Consider the following 22692-nt stretch of genomic DNA (forward strand, 5'->3'; position numbering starts at 1 on the left):
TTAAACTGTGTGCAGCTGAGGTATTTTTGGAATAACTATATAACTTTAAGATTACAGTCAAATATCTCCAGCAAGTGGTAAAACTCTGCTATTACACTATGGACTGTAATGACTCTCTTTGCTTTGTAAACCAACCTTGTGTACGAAGTTAAGAGGCCTATTGGCCCATCGTTGCACCCAGCTCATTTTTGATTGGTTACCTGAAAACTCCAACAACCAGCAAGGTTTTGTGAGCTGCTTCGCTTTCGTCTAGGTCTGTGATGGTTTGAGTCTGACAATCAACAGGTTAGTGTTTGACTTCGTGTGCTGTAGTTACATGCATGCTCGCATTAAGTAGGGTGTAATATCTTCAGATACATTATTCGTCTTCTTTGCTCTAGTTAACCAATTATCTACATCAGGTTTGATTTTCAGCGTCTTAGCCAATTAGCATTGTGTTAGCCGAGTTAAGGTTGAACCATAGTTTTTGAGTTGTATGCGTGCACAAGTGGGGTGTTTTTAAGCTGAAAATTGTCGTTATGTTTTTTTCAGACGTATAGCGACAATCCATCTTGTGCTCAACTCTACCACACATTCATTTTAAATGTGGCGGTTTGCATCAATGATGAAGTGACGACGTGGGAGGCGCAGTAACGAGCCAGTTGAAGCTACATGCATATATTTTTTTTACAATAACTTATTTTGAAGTGATAATACATACAGTAATATAGCAGTATTACACAACTGCGCTACAAAAAAAATAGGGTTAGGCAATTTTGAACAGTAGTAAATTGGAAAACCTCAGCTACGTATCAATTGTACAGACAGTTACCATGGCAACAGCTCTTAATCTCAAACGCTAGCTAAACGCATGATAAAAAATAATCCCGGCGACCTCAGCTAACGCTGTCTACTACAGATTCTCTGCTTTATCGTAATCTCGTCAAAAAGCAGCTTACTCACGATACCTTATCGTTAAAGGAATCCTCTGTGTAAGGTATGACTCAAAGAATCTCGTTAGCATGACAGCTAAGTTCTGCTGTCATCCAACACCGTGATGAAGTACTCGGTGTTGCGTATTGCCTTCTGATATATGCACTCGATTATTATAGAGTAAACGTGCGAAAGCCACCTAATTCTGTATATCGGTGGTTGCATTATACCTTATAATAAGCGACGCTGTAGTGCTTAGTACTGTTTCAAGGGCTTCTAATCCGCTTTGAACGTCTTATTTTAGGGATGGGAGTGTCGGCTGTGGTTGACCTCCAGATGAGTGGCAGGTAGCGACAGGTGCTAAAGTAATGTTTTAGTGCCATATACAATGAAGAAGATATTCAGCTTCACTAAAAAGAAAAAACACCCGTTAGACACTCCAGACAGTGCAAGCAGGCTTTCTGTTGGCTATGAACTGAAAGACAAGGACCTAGGGAAGGTTCACAAGGCTGCCTTAGCGGGTGATTTGGCAAAGCTGAAGCAGTTGGCTAAGAAGAATGATGTCAATCAACTTGACAAGGAGAACAGGTAAGTGGGGATGAAAACCCTAATAAATATTTTTGCATTTTCTGGATTTTGGCACGCACTTAAATGTTAGCAGAAAGCTGCCAGCTGTACCCATACATGACACTGCCTTTTTTTCTTTTCCACTTATGTGTCAAGGTAGGATCTAGTTACCATCTACAATTAGTAGGTGTCAGAAGGAAGTGAGTGAATTGAAAATGAATGTAGTTTGGCCTGAGGAAACAGCCAACCAAAGTTGTAAAACACCTATAATCTTGGTAAGGTCTGTTAGAACAACAGTGCTTGCATATGTAACACTCTTTTTTTTTTTTACTGTTGCAGAACCGCACTGCATATTGCCTGTGCTAGTGGTCATGTCGAGGTGGTACACTTCCTCGTTGAGAGCAAAGCCAAGCTTAACCTATGTGACAATCAAAATAGATCTGCCTTAATGAAGGTAATCTTGGATGATGCCGCTTCAAGTTGGTGACTCTTAATAAATTGTAAAAATTCATTTTTCCTCACGTCTTGTTTTGGCCCGTTAATGTTAATTCTCATCTAATAACAGGCAGTTCAGGGCCAGCATGACAACTGTGTGAGCATACTGCTGGAAAATCATGCTGACCCTAATCTGATGGACATCAATGGCAATACGGCACTACATTTAGCGGCAAACATCCCATCCGTCCCCACTGCTGTCCTGCTGCTGCAACATGGGGCTCAAATCAATTCCCAGAACAAGGTGGCTTTTTTCTTTCTGTCCCCTACTTTGCAGTTTCTCTGCTTTAGGGTGAACATCAGGATACTCTTCAGTGCGTATGGAAGGCACTGTCCAGTGGGCAAGAATTTTAACTGTGATTTTAACTGTAATCTATATTTTAGGAGGGTTTCACACCTTTGATAGTAGCAGTGCGAGAGAACCATATTGAGATGGCTCAGTTTCTCCTCAAGGAGACTGCTGATGTGAATTCTGTGGATCAAGATCAAAGGTTAAGCGATGACACCTTTGTGATTCACTTTGGATTATGTTAATGTGTGTTACTCATTATTTGGCATGGTTGAACATGTTGCTGCAATTGATTTTTACCTGCAGGTCCCCATTAATGATAGCTGCTGGAAATGGCGAAGTCTGTATGGTAAAGCTGCTCCTGCAGTTTGATGCAGATACCACACTAAAGGATACCAAAGGATGTTCAGCTGATAACTATGCAGGAATAAATGGGCATCACTCGTAAGCACACTTTTTCAAAAGAATATGTCTTTGTGCTTGTATATGGGTATTTCTTCTGTAATTTATACATTTATGTCGGATTTTAATACAGAAATGAAATAAACTAAATAGCCAAAGCCCACAAATGGGTTGTAATAATTTATTTGTGATGTTATTTTATTTTAATAATTTATTAATGTTTCTCCTTAACTCTTAGTTTGCTAAAGTTTCTCAGCAGTCATGACGTTATGACATTTTGGGTCTCTCCTCTCTTTTTGTCAGTTGTTCCCACCTGATCATAGAGCATGATACCCAGCGTTCGGACAGGGCCTCCCTATCACATCAAGATCTGAGCAAGAAGAAGAAAAAAATGCTGAGTGCTCCTTCCCAAGATCTTGAAGCAGGCTTCTCTTTGGGAGGACCAGCCACTGACAGAGATGGTATGCAATTTATTTTATCACATCAAAGCCACTGAAAATCATTATTATCATGTCTATTAATAATTGACTTTGGTCATTTTACTTATTCCTCATGCATTACCTCTTGACTGGCTCTAGAGCATGGAGCAGATGAAGCAGGGAAAGGTATTGCTTTCCTTAGCTAGACTTCGTTAGCAAAATCTGTCTGTTTTTTGTCCCCTTTTTAAAACCATTAACAGCTATGGGGATGATTATTAAATACAGTGGGGCAAAAAAGTATTTAGTCAGCCACCGATTGTGCAAGTTCCCCCACTTAAAATGATGACAGAGGTCAGTAATTTGCACCAGAGGTACACTTCAACTGTGAGAGACAGAATGTGAAAAAAAAAAAAAATCCATGAATCCACATGGTAGGATTTGTAAAGACTTTATTCGTAAATCAGGGTGGAAAATAAGTATTTGGTCAATAACAAAAATACAACTCAATACTTTGAAACATAACCTTTGTTGGCAATAACAGAGCTCAAACGTTTACTATAGGTCTTTACCAGGTTTGCACACACAGTAGCTGGTATTTTGGCCCATTCCTCCATGCAGATCTTCTCGAGAGCAGTGATGTTTTGGGGCTGTCGCCGAGCAACACGGACTTTCAACTCCCGCCACAGATTTTCTATGGGGTTGAGGTCTGGAGACTGGCTAGGCCACTCCAGGACTTTCAAATGCTTCTTACGGAGCCACTCCTTTGTTGCCCGGGCGGTGTGTTTTGGATTATTGTCATGTTGGAAGACCCAGGCTCGTTTCATCTTCAAAGTTCTCACTGATGGAAGGAGGTTTTGGCTCAAAATCTCACGATACATGGCCCCATTCATTCTGTCCTTAACACGGATCAGTCGTCCTGTCCCCTTGGCAGAAAAACAGCCCCATAGCATGATGTTTCCACCCCCATGCTTCACAGTAGGTATGGTGTTCTTGGGATGCAACTCAGTATTCTTCTTCCTCCAAACACGACGAGTTGAGTTCATACCAAAAAGTTCTACTTTGGTTTCATCTGACCACATGACATTCTCCCAATCCTCTGCTGTATCATCCATGTGCTCTCTGGCAAACTTCAGACTGGCCTGGACATGCACTGGCTTCAGCAGCGGAACACATCTGGCACTGCGGGATTTGATTCCCTGCCGTTGTAGTGTGTTACTGATGGTGACCTTTGTTACTTTGGTCCCAGCTCTCTGCAGGTCATTCACCAGGTCCCCCCGTGTGGTTCTGGGATCTTTGCTCACCGTTCCCATGATCATTTTGACCCCACGGGATGAGATCTTGCGTGGAACCCCAGATCGAGGGAGATTATCAGTGGTCTTGTATGTCTTCCATTTTCTGTTGATTGCTCCCACAGTTGATTTTTTTTCACACCAAGCTGCTTGCCTATTGTAGATTCACTCTTCCCAGTCTGGTGCAGGTCTACAATACTTTTCCTGGTGTCCTTCAAAAGCTCTTTGGTCTTGGCCATGGCGGAGTTTGGAGTCTGACTGTTTGAGGCTGTGGACAGGTGTCTTTTATACAGATGATGAGTTCAAACAGGTGCCATTCATACAGGTAACGAGTGGGGGACAGAAAAGCTTCTTACAGAGGACGTTACAGGTCTGTGAGAGCCAGAGATTTTCCTTGTTTGAGGTGACCAAATACTTATTTTCCACCCTGGTTTACGAATAAATTCTTTTTCAAATCCTACCATGTGAATTCATGGATTTTTTTTTTTTCACATTCTGTCTCTCACAGTTGAAGTGTACCTCTGGTGCAAATTACTGACCTCTATCATCATTTTAAGTGGGGGAACTTGCACAATCGGTGGCTGACTAAATACTTTTTTTGCCCCACTGTATAGGGAAATTTGTTTTGGAAGTGCAATTTTTCCTGCTGCCTTTTAGGCTCAATTAAAAAATAAAATAGCAATACAGTGACAGCAAATATTTTAATAAATACAGGGACACTAACACTAACTAGGTTAGCCCATAAATTTCACTTTCTCACATCGCAGTTTCATGACTTTTCATGTTAGCTAGTATCAATGAAGAACAAAAACTCACTGGGGCAAATTAGAGGGATAACTGAATGATAATACATCTGCTGACACTGTTATGTGGTGAATAAATATATATATAATTTGTGTGTGTGTGTGTGTGTGTGTGTGTGTGTGTGTGTGTGTGTGTGTGTGTGCCAACATTTAAATCTTCTAAAGATTTCACCATTCAAAAGTTGTCCTATTGAAATATTACATTAATGATTTGTTTTAGATCAGGCTGAGCTGAAAATATGTTTTCCTGCTTTCTTGCAGATTTTGAAGATAATTCTCAGTCAGAGTCACTAAGTCGGTGAGCTAATTTCTTAATGCTGTCTACAGTTTATACTTACAGCCGACTTCCTTGCTATGACCATTTTCTTCCTCCTTCTCTTCTTTAGTGTTTCAAAAAGGGCTGCAGATGATTGGCCATCATCAGATGATGATGATGAATCTGTTTTAATTGAAAAGGTTGGAACTACTCATTCTTCTTTTATATTGTATTGTTGTAATTTTGCCCTGACTTTCATTTAATTTTCTGACTTGCAGAAACCTCTGAAAGTTGACCTCAGCAAAATGATTGCATCTAAAAAGGGAGAAGGTACCAAGAATCTTTCAGCCTTTTTTAATCCATAGTTTGTAGTTTTAGGTAGTAATCTTCTATCCCTCTTTGTCCAGTAGCTTCGGCACGAGCTGACACATCGTTGAGTGGCTCAGACTCTGAGCCAGAAAGTGAAAATAGAGTTCAGAGAATCCCATCCCTCCCAAAGGCTTTGTCATCCAGCAAAAGTCTTCAGCATCCAGTAGATCCCACTCCCATTACCTTCCTTACCAGTGCATCCCACATGACTTCCACTCCGCTTCCACACTACAGAAAGGTGAAAAATTTCTGTTGAACCTTTGTTACATGCTTGTGTCTGACAGATTTTTGTCTTTTTCCCTAAAATCTTAAAACAAGCTGGCTGTGCAGCTGAACAGGGGAAAAGAAAACACTCTGAACAACCTCTGGGTACTAAATCAAGACCATTGTCTCAAGAAAGAAGTTCAGATGCAGATGACTCTGAAGAGGAGGATGGCGAAGAAGAGGGAGAGGAAGACGATGAAGAGGATGAAGAAGAGGAGTCTAATGAAGAGGAAGAAGATGATGAAGAAAGTGATGAAGGGGAAGAGGAGGAGGACGAGGACGAGGAAGAAGAAGAAATAGAAGAAGAAGAAGGCTCTGAGGAGGAGGATCAGGAGGATGATAGCAACTGCGTGGCTAGCACTACAGAATTTAAAGCCCCTCAGATCACACATGATGCTGGCATCACTGCAAAGAGTGAAACATTTCTTGGAGTTGTACGTGAAAGTGCAGATACCTCAGAGAAAAATACCAAAACAAAGACTTTAAGCACCAACTTCATGCACCCCGCTGGGACATCGAGCTTTGTTACTCCAGCCACATTACATATAGTGGAGGATTGCGTTGTGTCAGCCATAAGAGTAGAATCTAAGTTTTCAGATGAAGATGACAGCCTGGGAAAGAAATATTTGAGTTCATCGGATCAAAACGTAATTTCAGGCCAGGATTCAACACGACATTGTCCAGAAACTCATTCACCAGGCGAGGATATGAAGGAATGTGAGAGAGACACAGGAAAGGATGATGAAGACTCATGGGGCAATAAACAGAATCGTGGTGATATGGACTGGAATGACAGTGATAATGAAGAGGACAAACATTTTCTTGCTAATCAAACAAATCTATTACCTGAAGTTGGCATAAAAAACACAGACAGTACTTCTGATGGTAAAGATGATTGTGGATCGCACAACAAAGTTTCCACAGGAGTGAAACTCAGGTCCTCATGGGGATCTTCATTAGAGGACAGTGATATTGACATACCTGAGGTAAGCAATGAGGTTTTTGATCAGAAAAGCACTGTTCAAGCACCAGAAGCATCATTATTGCATTTAAAAAACACATTGCTCCAGTCAAATGAAGAACATCCAGATAGCCAATGGGATTCTTCATCACCAGTTGCATCTCCAAAATGTTTTACACTTAAGGAGGTTATAGACAACCACAAGTCACTGTCTGGTCTAGGTCCAAAAACCTCTTCTCAGTCCAGAAACCAAGCAGCTGTAGATGAATCAGAGTGGGATTCCTCTGAAAATAAAGACCAAAATGATTTTGGCACTAACTGTAATTGTGAAGTGGTGTCCCCAGTTTCCAAAGCAAATGAGACTGGAGAGATGCAATTAGAGTCTAAGGAAGAAGAGGTCAGAGAAAGTATTGAGAAAGAGTCAGATGACCCCTCACCAGTACTTTCATCGGCACTGGATGATGAAAACCAACTTTTGGGGAATGATGAAGTTGAAGAAGATGAAAGCTGTTGGGATGATGAAGATGAAAGCAATGGCTCAGAAAAGCAAGAGAAAATTGTGATGAATAACAGTGATGTTTTACACAGTGAGGATATCCTGAAGATACCCGACTCAACCAAGCAGTGTTCTCCAAAGTTGAAGTCCACAGCTACAGTACACAAGAAGGTGGCAGAAGACGCTAAAAGGGATAATCAGCATGATGAAGATGGTGAATTGGTTCCTCAGTCTGTTATCGGTGAAAATGATATGCTTGCAGAAAATGTTGAACTGGAAGAAGAAAAGCTGGAGGTTGTTAAGAAATACAGTGTCCACAAAGACGATGAGACGAGTGAAGACTCTGACAGCAAGATCCAGAAGCTGCAGTACGATTTTGTCAATGCTACAGTTAAAATGTGTACAGTAGGAGACGATTCTGATAAAACTGTTGATGGAGGCCTTTGTGAAGGTATCGATGCAGATGATGAGCATGAAGCTAGATTAACTGCATACGTTCCATTTGAAAACCAAACTAGAGTGTTGTCAGAGGAGATTAATGAAAAACCAATAAAGGAAAAGACATTTTCATGCCCACCCATCAAACATCAAACCACAGCTTGTCGGCACAGTGATTCAGATGTGAACACATTTTCAGATGAAGTACTACCTCAGACTGACATTGATGACGTTGATGTAGACTCACCTGATGAGGCAGAAAACATATATATGATATGCTCTGGAATTCAGGTAAAACGGGAATATTTTTTACTTGTGTTTGTCTCATTTAGTTTGGCTATTAATAGTCTGTCCTCTATAGCTAGGCCAAGACCTTTAAGACAGTTATATTCACGTCCTTGTTCCTAGCTTAGCTTGTATGTATATCAAATGTGACCTGTGGATGCATACTCACAGAAAAATGGGATTTACCATGCACAGTTTTGAATATTTCCATTTTTTCCTGCACACAGAAGGAAGATTCCACTGAGGATGAGGAAGAGGATGAGGGTGATAATGACAAAGAGAGGGAACAAGAGGAGGAGGAGAAAGGAGACGAATCAGCTGAGAATGATCAGCTTGAAGAAAGTGGAGAGTCTTGTGACGCCAATTCGCCTGCTCCTGAGGCCGAAGTTTCTAAAGAGAAGAAGAGGGGTAAGGAGTTACTTTCTACAGAACCAGCAAATGCTCATATGTCAGGAAAATGGTGGTCCACAGGAGTTAACAATACTAAAAACCATTGTGCAGAAGTGCTTATTGTAAGTGACTGTTGGATCGGTTGGAGGGTAGCTCTGTAATTGCTATTAGTGTCTAATTTGAGTGTGGCTGTACTGTGCCTAGAACTCCGCCATGACAATAAACCACCAGTCTACCAAAGATCAAAGACCTTATAGAAGCAAGTCTGTAGTATAATCAGTCAGATCTGATGAAACTCCTCAAAACTGACACAATCTTTATTGTTGCAGGATTCTCCGATAGATTTCAATTCAGGATTCTTTTAGTGCCAGTCTCTCTCATGCCTTTGAAACTATTAGTGACGTCAAAGGCCATAGCATATGACTCACAAAATTTTCATACTTATTACTGACCCCATGTGAGGGGACAATTTATAAATGCTTCATCATAGGTTGGAGGCCATCATTTATAAACTTCGCTCTCTCTTTTTTAAAAGCTTTTCAAAGCATCATTTTCTAGTGACCCATAGATATAGAGGGACCCCACGACGTAACGGTTCTACCATATCTCCTCACTAAATATATAAAGGCTAATTTACGCTATAGAGCCCTGCTCTTAAAAACTGACAGAGGTGTAACAAGAGCCTGTGAAGCTGAATTTATGAAATAAGTGCTTAAAATTAAGGTTTTTAAAACATGTTTAGCGCCATATTGTATCAGTACAGTGTTACATCACTGTTGTTTGGTTGGTTGTGGTCAATAGACATATTAGTTTGTGTTAGCTAACTAGTAACAGAACCAGTAACCCAGGGGAGTATAAGGAGACTAAAACTAAAAATCGGTTTAAGGGGATCACCTTTGTGCTGCCCCTGGCTCCAACAAAGAGTTTTATGTTAAAATCAAGGATACTGTTCACTTTCACTGTCTGCCTTTTTAAGCAGGAGGTGGTTCCTTGTTGCTTGGCTAGCTGCATTGAAACTGGATGATCCACCTGTTAACCCAATGATGCTTTGTACCAAGCAATAAAAATCCTTGAAGTTTTCACTGTAAAATCCCGTACAAAATAAAAATGAGAGACTTAATCCATGACCTCCACATGCCTTTGCTTTAAAGCACCTTATTAACAACTATCTGGACATTACAAAGTTTTCTGAATGAAAATGTCTGCTCTCACAAAATACCTAATGAATAGAAAAAAATAGACAGTGTTTATACTGGCAACCTATTTTAAAGGCTTCAATTAAAAAAAAAAAAGTCATTTATTTAAAAATGCTTTGCATTTTAGCTGTAGTGCCGTACAATTGAATGTTGATGTCCAGTAATGTAGCACTGTCCACCAGCTATAACTCAAAAGTGAGATGCAGAGCTGCAAAGCTGTCACTCTTGCCAGACATGGTGTGTAAGAGACAGGCACCCCAGGGGGTTTGCCACTTTGAGCACAAAGAGGATGTAACATAGGCCAGCAGGTGAGCACTAATCACTGTTAGCCTAGGTCACAAGCAGGCCTTCTATAATTACTGGACATTATTAAACGGATGTAAGCTAAACACGTAAAAGAGTTTTAAGTCATGACCTTTACTTAATTCTTTGTTTCTTTTTTAGACACTATTTTGGCATCTTTTTCAGTCTAAAGTATGTATGGTTAATGGGAAATGTAATAGGATTAGTAGGATTCAGTAGATGAAGTAGCTAACTTGTCAGTAATTTGTCACGATTATTAATTGATTTTATTAACAGAAACACTTTTTATTGCACTTTCATGTAAATGTAACTCTGCTTTCACATCCTTGTGCTAATTTCCTGCTAATGTACAAATCTTTGCATCAAAATTCACTGTTTGTCTTAGAAGAAAATCACAATTTAAAAAAAAAAACTTAAAACAGTTAAATCAACAGGGTTTTACTTTTACATTATGCTACATTCCTTTTAGTTACAACTTAATGAAATGAAGGTGTTGAAATAGGGTGTCCTAAATACCATCACTTAGAAGCCAATACAGACTTTTTCTCTAGTCACTGTACCTGCATGACAGATGTGAATGAAACTTGTTACAAAGTACATGACAGGTGTGAGATTCATACAATACAGGTATTTTCAATTTGAAAAAATAACCCTGTGTAGGGACATCATCTTTTTCATTACTCACTGTCTGTACTGGACAAATGTTTGGTGTTTGCGTTGGTGATTTTGGTGCGCCTTTGTGATCTGGACGAATATGCGGACGTGTTGCACAGGCTCACTTTGTTGACGACCTCTGAGTTGGTGTTGGGAGATTCACGTCAGCAGCCATTGCATTCTTTTCCTTGGCCTTCATGTATTAGTCATGCTAGAGTTAGTGGTGCGTGTTCAGGTGGCTGAATGAGTTACTTCTGTTGCTTTGCAGCACAGACACAAGTGAGCACTCTTTGCGTATGATTTCATCTTGGTTATAATGTTGTGCTAAATTCAATGTGTTTCTAAACAACAGATGATGATCTTCAGCTTCTACTGTGTCAGACATGAGAAATTTGCAGTGTTTTAACATACTGTTCCTTGTTGAAGAAACTTTATGCTGTGCGGTGCAGCAAAAAGCTGTAATTGACAAATGGTCAGGTGCTAATTTAAGGTGTACTTGATTTGCTTTACTTTGGTACAGCACGCATTTCCAGTATTGTCTGATGAGATTCATGTTATTATGAGAGGCTAAAAATCTTGTATCTCATTCCTGGCTGAATAAAGGATGCATGGAAAAACAAAAACCCTTCCACATTGCAGTTTTAAAGAACATTTTTGCCATCATTTAGTGAGTTATTTGTTTAGCAATGCTCCACTTCTTCACAAAGCTTACCTTAAATAATCAGCCTAGTAAATTTGTTTTGTATAATTTTGTGGACAAACAAAACAACACTTAAACTATAGCTGTAATTACTAGACCTAGGAAATGAAATAAGCTGCACTTAAAAGACTTTTTTCGTCCTGTTGCTAACCATCACTCTTAATGTTTTAAACAGATTTCCTGTCTGAGCTGGGTCTAGAGGGGGGTGAGGATGACCAGAGTTCATGGAGCTCTGAGGTACAGTAAAGATAAAGTTTTAAATGACATGCAGGATCCAATGTTTGCCAACCTGATTCTCACAGACCAGCCGCAATTTTCAGTCCCACTCAGAAAACCTGAATGTTGACGAGCAGAAACGAGGATTAAATAGTCAGAATGAAGGAGAGAAAGAAGAGATTAAAATGAGTAAGTCTACTTTGTAAATTCCTTTATTTGTTTTGGATTTTTTTTTTTTCATATCATTCCAAGCACCATTTCATGCTGCAGAAACAGTGAGACTTTATTTGATCGTAAGTATAGAAAAGTGTTCTTTACTTTGTACATTTTCTCTGTCAGTTCTGGTTCAAGCTTTAACATGATGTGGAATGTGCAGTGCAATATAACTTGTGTCAATCAAAAAGCCTCCAACATTTTTTTTTTTTTTACGTTTCTTTTGTAGACTTGTTATATGTTCCCTCATTTGTAAGAGGGGATAGAGGCAATAAGATGGCAGTGCTAGAGCCTCGGAGGAGTGTAGGCAGGCCAAGAGTCAGCCAGGGAGGGGGTATGAATATCTTGATTTATAGGTCAGAGGATCAGCATGCAAACCATACCAGAGGCCTGAACTTCACCTCATGATCACAATAATAGAATGCATGCAGTATACTGTACTTCATCCTGCCTGCTGTCCATAAACCTTATTTTGCCAGATTAAGTGGCCCCCAGGGTTGCACTAAGCTTGCTTGTTTTCCACAAGATTTTGGCTTAAATGTTATTCATATTGGCTGATGCTGAACTTGTTACCCAATGAAACACTGCTGGGAGTTGAAATGCTTTTCTAAAGGCTAAGCATGTGTGTTCATACTAATTAACAATGAGCTCATTTGCATGGGAATGCTTTTTACAGAGTTCTGGAAAACTCATCCAGCTTCATCAATGTTGTTTGATTTTTCATAGACGTTGTGTTTTGGCAAATGTAAGTAAGTCATCTTGCCTCTTACAGTTGCCAGCAGCAGTAATGACAATCTTGAAGGTGAACCTGCCGATCAGTACAATAAAGTACAGAAAGAGGTAGGTTAAGCATTTTATTTTATAAAAAATAATATTATCTGTAATTCAGTTAAGTAAAATAATAATATTTTCCCTTTGTACTAGACCGAGAGGGCAAAGTGGGTACCACCTAATGTTTTGAGGAAGCCTGAAGGCGATGTCAGCCGAAAGACAGGTGAATTTATTCAAAATCAAATGAAATAATTTGTTACTGTGAAAACCTTTTTGATTTTTAACACCATGCTTTGCTCCGCTTTTCTAGATTTAATGGAAGAGCTTGATCTGGGTGATGTTGATGATCTGGAAGGTAAGCTGTAACAAGGATTTTTAGATTATACATTGTAGAGTTTGCTGAAAACGAAATAGTGTAATATGGAAAGCAAAGGTTCCATGGATCATAAAAGCAATAACTGGACTCAAGTTACAGTAACACATTTTTAGAACATTCTTGCATCAATTCCTAAGATTTTGCTCCCTTTTCTCACTCCAGGCTCTCTCCTTTTTCTCCCATCTCTATCTGAGAGAACCATATAACTCAAGCATAGCATCAAAAAACCTTGTCCCACCAAATCTGTAACCATTTGCATCATTACATATATGCTGCCTGCAGTTGTGCTGCACACCATCAGAAACTTTTTTTTTTTTAGGCTTGTGTTTAATACTGAGTTTTCTATCTTTTATTTTTCTCATTAAACCTTTTTAAGCTCAAAAAGCAGGTCAGTAAAGATAAATTAAGAAACTAACAGTTTTGTAGCTGTGATTTCTTCCCTGAGACCCCAGTAGTAGTTTGGTAGTGTAACAGCCCACCTCTGATCTTTTCCATTGTTGTGCATCAGTGTTCTCCCACTGTAAACTCTAGTCTTCAGCAACAGATTAGGCTCATTTGGTTGAACTGATATAAAGCTTCCTGCATTAATTTGACAGATGCATCGGACTGGGATTCAGCCAGTACTGCCAGTATGGGAGCCCAGTGTGGTCACGGGGTTGCGTCCCCTGTAGTTGAGAAAATTCCAGAGTGCTCCAGTTCATCTGATAAGGACCAGGACAAAGATGATGTTGCCACAGCAGCACTGACGCATCAGAAGGGCATCAGCCCAGACGAGAGACTGCCCAGAACACCCTCTCAAGCTGTTCCTAAGCCCCAACCTCGTACGCGGAAGACGGTCCCTCAGAAACTAGAGAGTGAAGAAGGTAACGCATAGCAAGAACTTTGATGTTCTTTCTTAAACATTGACTTGTTGTTGTTATTATTATGATGATTATTATTGTCATCTTTATTATTCACATGAATAATAATGATTAAAAAAGATATATTCCTAACCTATTCTTTGCGGTTTTCCTCTTTTATTCGTTCTAATTCAGAATCTGATTGGGAAACCGAAAACATAACATCTCGCGAAACAGCTGAAAATGACAATCCACTACAAAATATGGCTGAGCCTCAAACAACGGTTAAACCAAGTAAGGTTCTTTGGTCTTTTTAGCGTTACCTTTTTATGAACTTGTGGCCTTTGCTTTGTCTGATGTCTCTGTTTCTTTATTAGGGTCTGCTGACCCCTCACTGATGGAGAAAGACAGTGAAATCATCACAGAATTTGAAGAGCAGCAACAAAAGGTGAGAAATAGTGGTAAAATGGCCAACCCTACTAATGATTGATTATTTTTGTTTCAGACATGGAAAATAAAACGTACCAAGGCATTCCTAATCAAAGGAATAAACGGCGCAAAATGATATGTTCTGGTAAATTTGTTCACACATATTTATGACATTGCTTCATCATTAGATCATTTGTAATTCTGGTAGACAAAATAAATATGTTAACACCATTGGGCTGGCCTCAAATTAACCTCAAAATTACATCATGATATTTCAAGAAAAATCTAAATATTTTTTAAACCAAAATTAATGTTTTATTGATGTTTGCAGCATTTATAAGTGTAAGTCAATAAAGAGCATTTTCCATTCTTTTTATTTTATTTTATTTTTTATTTATTTTTTAACTGTGGATAACACTGTGGATCTGTTGAATGAAGTTGCCAGCCGCAACAGCGTTATAGTGACACAGTATCATATCCAGTGACACAGCATAAATGTAATGTACAAAAGTAGTCTAGGTAGTGTTTTCCCTGGACATGTTGGGTAAAAGTACAAAAAAACTTGTATTACCTTGTACCTCATCAGGAGCTGCTCAGTATTGTCACATTTTGGGTCAAATTTTTTAAGCAGCTGCTTAAAGCCCTCAATTTCCTCCATGTAACCACATCTGGCATTTCAATCAATTTGCCTCTTGCCACATGGAGTGTATCTACTGAGTTCTCCATCAGTACTTGCTGGAGTCTTTGTTTACACTCCATCAGCTGCTGGTATCTGTGGTGCGTTTTTGCCTCATGTTGAAAAACAAGTTGTTTCTACATTTAGCAGCAGCAGTTTAAAAAAGTATAAGTGCTATGTTTTTTCAGAGGTTGTTGAAGTGTCTCCCACATGCAGCTGTTTCTCTATAGCTACACTAGGGAACATAAATGTATGATGCTATTGCAATGATATGCAAAATGACATTTTTATATCACATAAAAACATACTGGAATTATCATGGACAAATAAAATGACACAACCCCAAAAATGGAATTTATCCTATACTCTAAAGAAAGACCACTGCCTCTTTCAAGCTTGCAGGTGGCACACACATTATTATGTCTGACATCCTGATTTGAGCTGCTGATTCTATTTGACTGCATATGGTTTCCTGACAGCTTTACTGTGTTTACTACTGGCATGTTTACCATGCCAGAAATCACTTATTTCAGTTTTAGAGTCTAAAAAGAAAAGGGTCAGTCAAGATATCAAGTATGTTATTTAATAATCCTGTAAACATGAGTATTTTCTATGATGAAAATATAGGAAGAAGAATGAGAATGCACTGTTGCCTGAATATTTTCTCGAATATTTTATCAAGTCTCGGTTTTTGCATTTTTGTCTTGTCTGTTCTTTGTTTTATGTCCACTCATGCCATCAAAGGAGAAAGATGATGCAGTAGATAGAAGTGAGTTAGATCTAAATAAATCTGACAATAGAAAAAAGGATAACGAGTTTAGAGATCAGTGCAGTGCTGGAGAAAGCGGTGGCGTGCCATGGGAAAAACGTTATGAGAAGCTCTGGGTAGAGGTGGAGAAAAGAGAGGTAAAGTCCACCTTCAAGAGTGTCGCTGGTGAATTAAAAGAAAAGTTTGGAGAACTGTTTAAATCAAGACATGACATCAGAGAAGAACAGGCCACAGCTGGCTCCACCTCTGCAGAAGAAGATTCAAGTGATGAAGAAGATGGGGAAGTCATTGAGCGTCCTACTGCGAGAGCAAGAAGCACTCCCCTTATCACCATAGCTGAGCAGAGAGAGTCTGGACCAGAGGACTCTGCAGCTGAATCGAATGTAAACTCCTTATGCGAGGACAGGATGAAGGAGCAACCAGCTTGTGATGGCACCGTCACAAGCCGTGCTGATTTACGTCAAACTGAGGAGAATACTGCAAGTTCAGAAGACGATCTCAACGAATTTGGTATAAGTCAGCCTCCCTTCAGACGTTCAGCACCTGTTCCCGGTGTTTCTGGTGAAGAGTTGGAAGAGGACGTGGAAAAGTTTAAACTTGAGGTAGGGATGCTGAAGGTTGTCTTCCTCGATATGGAGAAAGAAAAAGCCCAACTTCAGAAAGAGGTAGAGGATGGCCGCTCCATCCGTAGTTCCTTTTGTCTGCCTCGCTTTCTCTTTTTCTCATGTCATTCATATACTTCATTTCCTTCTTTTACTCACCTGTTTCCAAGGGCTCAAAGTGGCCGTTCATCGTAGGTGTGTGTGCGTATGTGTTTGGGGGGGCTGTAAGATTTTCCATGTCATATATGTTGTCTGTAGATCTCATTTCAAGTAGAAGTGAGGTTGCATGTTTCTCAATGAATATTTGTGTCTTTAACACACCTTAAAAAAGGTAGAATTGAAGAAATTCATTTTCAGTACACCCACCCATCTGGTACCATTTTGTCGATTGTCCTTCTTGATTGCACTTTGACATTACACAAAGGGCAGTCTTGTGTTTTCTTTTGTCATGTCTAGCTTTCTGCTTTGCATGAGTTTTGCATGTATTGTTACATCGGTGTTGTATGAATTCTCTGTTTTTAGGTTTTGTATGAGGTTTGAATAAATAGAGGCCTTCTTGGCTCTAAAAAGAATCACCATAGTGATGATATAAATGTGTTGTTGTTTATTGTCTTTTTATGCATGCAATGCTTCAGTTTTTCTTTGTGCTTGTCTTTATTAAGAGGTATGAGGATTGTATTTTGGTCAGCCTTTTGAGTTATTTGCTGTTTTTCTGTGGAAACTGATACGAACTTTAACTCTTTATTTAAAGTTGATGACATTTTCTCATTTTAGTTTCCAAGCATTGCAGTGCATGGAAAATATGTCCTTATAATTACATTAAAGGTGTTAGGTCTCCAAAGGGAAGGGTGGCACTAAATTATGTATGACAAAGTGAACAAGTACCAACTCCAAAATGCATCTTAAAAGGCTGGACCAAACCTGTTACAGTTAGAGTAAATGTCTAAAGGCCAGCTATCAAATATTTTCTTTTTCCCTCAGATTGGAGAAGGGAGAACAGAAATCGAGGTTGAGGTACAAAAATCAAGTACTTCCCAGGTTACTAGTGGAATAGCATTGGAGGAAACTGGTATGGGGAAACCTGAGACCAGCTTAGGATGCATGTCAAATCAAGCTGAAGCACTTGACCAGGAGCAGCAGCCCGAGGCCGCCATGAGGTATGTGCAGTTTTGCTTTGTAGATTCACAGTTATCGTCAGTAGATGTTAACGATTGCTCCCTTTATTTCAAAGCAATACGTGCACAATCCTCTAATCAGGCTTTTGATTTTTTTTTTTTTTCTTTTAGCAGAGAGAGTCCAGTTTTAAGTTGTTTTTGTTTTGTGATGTCTCAAAGGTTTTTTTCTTTTCCATTAAAAATTGATACATTGTTGCATTTAAAAAGCCACATGTCGCTGATTATCAGATTTATTGCTCTCTGTAGCACCAACAGGGCTCCAGTGCAATTGCATCTCCCAGTCCAGCTAACCTGCATTAGCAACAAACAAGAGAAGCAAGCTGTAGTGGAGACTTTACAGTCAGAGTTGGTCCGAGGGGCCCGGGGCAGCAGAGCCCCTCAGACCAACACACATATTAATGGAGATCCTCTCTGTGTGTTTGACGATGGCACTTTAAGTGAAGTGTCGGATGATGAAGGAAGGTATATATACAGTATGCCCTCATATGTATCAGTTCTACCTCTCTGTCACTAACCCGTAAGGTATGTTCAGACTGAACGCAAAATAAATTATACACGGAGCACAAATCTGTATATAGCCAGAGGAAAGTATTGAATAGGTGTGATATGTCAAATATTCAGTCTAGGTGCAGAAACTGAAGATTCTTTGGATAGTTTTTGTAAAACTTGCACTACTTAATATAATAAACCTTGTATATTTGTACATTTTATACAAGAAACCTAAAAATAAAAAGGAGAGGCACGTTATTTTTTTAGGCACGCTATAAGATCATGTTTGAGCATTAATGATTTGTTAGAAATAAACCCAGATAATTTTGTATCACTGAAGTGGTAAAATTTGCTTGAATAAAAAAAAAACCCAGGAGACAAACATTTTGCCTTAAGTCTGAGCAAAGCTTTACAATGTTGGATCTTGCTGATGATTAGCATGCATTTGTTCTTTATTCTTTTCACTCTTTAAACTAACTGCTACCTTCCTATTACTGGATCGTATACTGCATTATACCAAATACACTTCCAATAACTTGTCTCAGAATTAAGGAACATCCACATTATTTTTCTGAATGACATGATTTTCTTCTTCTTTGCGTTGCTTCGCTCAGTTTGGCAGCCAGTGGACCAAAGAACGATAAGGTAAGACACCAGTTCATACCTTGAAATGAAAGTTTGAACACAGTGAACAGAAAATGAGTAATGTTAATGTTACTTATTGTTTTGATATTCAGGACCGTGAAGAGTTGGGAATGGCAGAAGATTTTGATGAACTCACTCAGTCCTCAGACACAGCCACAGATGATGCTGATTCACCCGCTACAGGCTACAGTCACGCCTCCCTCCTCATTAAGAAACTGGACTCAGCAACTTTGGGTACCGATTCACCTTTTTCCACACATAAGTTAACTAATAAGTCTTGCTTTTTAGGAGTTTGTGACACAAGTTGTTTATATGTAACCTACCTTTGAAAGCAAGACCTTCTGTGTGCCGTGAACATAATGAAACTCCCATCCAGCCTCCATCTGCTGTGTGTCACAGACTCAACATGTGTAGTGAAGCTGCAGAACATTTTCCATGAATATGAGCGCTCCATCAAGAAGGGAAAGGATCGGCATAAGTACTTGACTGATAAAGTGGTCCTGCTGGAAACTGAGAGACGAGACTTGAAGAGCTCTTTGGAGGGCATTAAAGATGCCAAGTCTGCCATGGAGCGGGTGCAGTTGGAATTACAGACTGAAGTTACAAATCTCAAGTAATAAATAAGTCCATTTATTTTATTTTATTTTATTTATTTTCAAAAAACTGGAGCACTCTGTAGCCATTGCTTTACAGCTTCCTATCTACTGTTTTGCCCCTTTTAGCTTTTCAGAATAAATTTAGACTCAATTAATTGGTCAGTGCTAGGGGTGGGTTTTGATAATCGATTTTCTGATTTAAAATCGATTTTAGCTTAAATAATGCGATATCAATTCATTAAATCTGAATCTTTTTTTAAATATAAATGTATTTTCCCCGACACTCAGACTCTCAGGTTAAACCTCACAAAACTATGTCAACAACCACCAAACTGCTGAAACAGTAAATGAGAGCGGGAAAACAGAATCTGCAAAAAGATACAGGTTTTGTCGCTCTCCAACTAAAATTCACTGAACCAGCAGCAAAAGAAGCAAAACTACGCTTCACATTTCGCTTCACGTAAACATCGTCATCAGTTCCCTCTTACTTTTGCTGTTTTGGCACAGCTCTTTCTCTCTCTGTGTAATTTAAGAACAGTTTACCATCTCAAATTTTTGTTTTCTGCATTATTCGCTTGCTTTTTACCCACCAGTCTACTGTTGTTTACAGCGCTGTCAGCCGCAGTTGTTTTTTTTAATTAATTTATTTATTTAAATCACTTCTGATAAGACTGTCTGAGGCAAAGTTGAATCGAATCGTGGACTGAATCGGGACCTTGTGAATCAGAATCGAATCGATTCTAGAAATCAGTAAGGATACCCAGTCCTAGTCAGTGCCATCTCAGCTCATGGGGTTGCTGACAGGGAAACAAACCCCCCCACATACACACCTTTTTCCATCCAGATAATCACCTACAGAAAAATATAAATCACCTTCATTGGCATGTAAAGAAGCATTTTAATAAACTTTCATAAACGTCCAATGTAAAGTAAAAAAAACAAACAAGCACAATAACAAAACAAAAACAAAACAAAAACTGGTGTTGAGGCAATATTGTACCACAATTGAATTGTATAAGGCACACAAGGCAGGCGGGGTTCAAAGTCAGGATCAGATTGTATACTACATGCTAAGGGTGAACTTCAGCAGGTAGTCTTGACCATAGAACAACATGAACAGCTTTGTCGATCTTTTTAATGTTCTTACTGTTTATTTTGATAATGCTGACTTGAACTTTATGACTGACACATTGTGCAGATTTCAGCTGAAACAAGAACAGGAGAATCACCGCCACACCACCATGAAGTACAGTACTGCTGCCGATAAGATGAGGAGGATGGATGAGGAACATCAGAAAGAAATTCAGGAAATGCAGAAGGTGCACATGAACCTCGAGCTAGAGATTAAAAGACTCGTTAACAACATGAAACAGGTACATTTCTTAAATTCCTTTTTTTTTTTTGTGAAAGTAAAACTGTGAAAATGTGTTTTTTATCTCATTATAATTATTGTATTGTATTTACTACCGTTGTCATTGTATTAACTGTTTAAGCCATAATTCAATCATGTGAAAAAAAAAGTACACTGTTTCAGGTTTGACATATCAGGATATAGCAAACATGAATTTGTCCTTACAAGGTTTTAAAATTAGTATTAAATATCTAATTAAAAAACAAAACATGACATATTGCACCATATTATTATTTATTTAGGCGGTAAATTGTGAGCGGTAGTTCTTAGTATTTCTTTTGTTTTAGTTTTGTTTCAGATCTACTTTTATTTTCAAATGATTATGTAATTGGCATGGTATTATTTTTAATACTAATTAATAACATTTTTTTTTTTAAATTAATGTTGATGTAATAATGACTTTCCGTATTTTACATTATTGGTGTATTTATTTATTGTCTGACACGTCACCTGTCTAGCTTGAACAGGCCCACAATGAAACGCAGAGACTGCTGGCTCAGGAGCGCAGTGCACGCACCCTTCAGGAGAATCTTCTGAGCAGCCATCTGAGGAAGAACCAAGAGATAGAGGAGGAAAACAAAAGAAACATGATCAAAAGCAGTGAAGTAATCATCATTTTAGAACCTTTTTTTGTTGCCTTTAGGTTTTGAAAATTTAGTTTAAATGTCTTAAGGATTTAAAAAAATTTCAATGTTTAATACATTTGGAAATCCTGACGTCCACAGGTCTTATCTCAGCTCACTGAAGCCAGTGACAGGGAGCGAGAGTTACTGCAGCAGACCGCTTCCTTACAGGAGCAGCTCACCCTCCTGAGGACAGACTTTGAGCGTTTGCAGACTCAAAGCAGTCTGAACGAGAGCCATCTTATAGAGGCGAGGGAGATACTGAAAGAAGAGCTTGAAGAGGTACGACGGGAATCCCAGCTTAACAATGAAACCATGGCCCAAGTTGTGTTCAACTGCAAAAACCAGGTTACAACCCTTAAATCTGAACTGGCAATAACAACGTCCCGTCTGGAAAACGAACGTCAGATTCGCGAAAAACTGGAGGAGGAGGTTGAATTGAGTCGTGCTCGTCTGGCTGCAGCTGTAAAGGATGCCGAGCTTTGTCTCGCATCTAAGTCAGAAACTGAGAAGGCTCTGCTCCGGGAGAAAGAGGAACTTCAGCGTCTCAAAGACAGATTCACTGGTTAGTTAGACCATCAATATCACCAAGCAACAGAATTTTATAAATTAGATTTTTTTTAAAAACACACATTTAGTCAACTAGGCAAGTATTTTATGCTTTCTGTCAGACTCATTCTGTTCCTAGAACCATGTGAACCACTCTTATGGCACACCCATTTGCAATAGCAGAATATGAATATGTCAGGTTTTATTTAGAGACAGCTGTTTCAATTAATCTACACCAGTAAGAGGATTCACTCACATGGTATTTTGAATTTGTCTCTTGCATTTATTCCTAAAGGTGAATCAGCCAGTCAGCGTGAGGAAGTCAGTAGCCTGTCCCAGAAGTTGGCCAAGGCAGAGTCCCAATCAAACAGCATGGAAAATGAAGTTCATCGTACCACCATGCAGCTGACGGAGAAGGGCGTACTGCTGGAAGTGCTACAGCGGGAAAAGGACCAGGCAGTCACTCGTGTCAAGGAGCTAGAAAAGGCTCTGCAGACTCACAGGGAGGAGGTCAGCTGTAACAAAGCACGTCAAGAGGCTACACAAGAGCGGCTAGTTCAAACGCAGAGCGAAGCCATGTTACTAAGACAACAGCTAGAAGAGGCCCAAAACAAAGGTGCTGCAAAGGAGCGTGCTGTGACAGATGCCCAAGAGCGCTTCAGTGACATTTTGTCCAAGCTGCGCTCTGACTGTGAAGAGAGGGTACAGTTACTGGAGGACAGAAATAAGGAGCTCGCCAGTAAGGCGGTGGATCTCCACGATCAGGTCTACAAGTTGGAGGAAGACAAGAATGAAAGAGAGGTAAGATTGAGAATAAGAAAGACC

At 39.3% G+C, this 22692-nt stretch overlaps 1 protein-coding gene across 1 annotated transcript in view; it reads left to right on the forward strand.

Annotated features, from left to right (window-relative positions):
- The first annotated feature begins 219 nt into the window (after positions 1-219).
- The window catches only part of LOC146628203 (alanine and arginine rich domain containing protein), a 29102-nt gene continuing 6629 nt past the window's right edge, over positions 220-22692 (forward strand). Inside the window, exons 1-32 of the mRNA XM_085359414.1 lie at positions 220-285; positions 532-1500; positions 1819-1933; positions 2045-2218; positions 2359-2465; positions 2570-2707; positions 2969-3126; positions 3244-3270; positions 5438-5474; positions 5563-5632; positions 5711-5762; positions 6120-8251; positions 8473-8653; positions 11664-11725; positions 11809-11893; positions 12147-12251; positions 12690-12757; positions 12842-12911; positions 12999-13043; positions 13661-13927; positions 14099-14197; positions 14281-14351; positions 15753-16379; positions 17361-17536; positions 17801-18016; positions 18658-18688; positions 18781-18922; positions 19088-19301; positions 20483-20657; positions 21154-21300; positions 21421-21883; positions 22163-22668. Of these exons, the coding sequence (XP_085215540.1) occupies positions 1301-1500; positions 1819-1933; positions 2045-2218; positions 2359-2465; positions 2570-2707; positions 2969-3126; positions 3244-3270; positions 5438-5474; positions 5563-5632; positions 5711-5762; positions 6120-8251; positions 8473-8653; positions 11664-11725; positions 11809-11893; positions 12147-12251; positions 12690-12757; positions 12842-12911; positions 12999-13043; positions 13661-13927; positions 14099-14197; positions 14281-14351; positions 15753-16379; positions 17361-17536; positions 17801-18016; positions 18658-18688; positions 18781-18922; positions 19088-19301; positions 20483-20657; positions 21154-21300; positions 21421-21883; positions 22163-22668 (6960 nt within the window). The 5' untranslated portion in view covers positions 220-285; positions 532-1300. The remainder of the gene's footprint in view (positions 286-531; positions 1501-1818; positions 1934-2044; positions 2219-2358; positions 2466-2569; positions 2708-2968; positions 3127-3243; positions 3271-5437; positions 5475-5562; positions 5633-5710; positions 5763-6119; positions 8252-8472; positions 8654-11663; positions 11726-11808; positions 11894-12146; positions 12252-12689; positions 12758-12841; positions 12912-12998; positions 13044-13660; positions 13928-14098; positions 14198-14280; positions 14352-15752; positions 16380-17360; positions 17537-17800; positions 18017-18657; positions 18689-18780; positions 18923-19087; positions 19302-20482; positions 20658-21153; positions 21301-21420; positions 21884-22162; positions 22669-22692) is intronic.

The sequence above is a fragment of the Diplotaxodon limnothrissa genome, linkage group LG7 (assembly GCF_057381915.1).
Source record: "Diplotaxodon limnothrissa isolate DT_005_m linkage group LG7, D_limnothrissa_male_GT1.1, whole genome shotgun sequence".
Classification (NCBI taxonomy): domain Eukaryota; kingdom Metazoa; phylum Chordata; class Actinopteri; order Cichliformes; family Cichlidae; genus Diplotaxodon; species Diplotaxodon limnothrissa.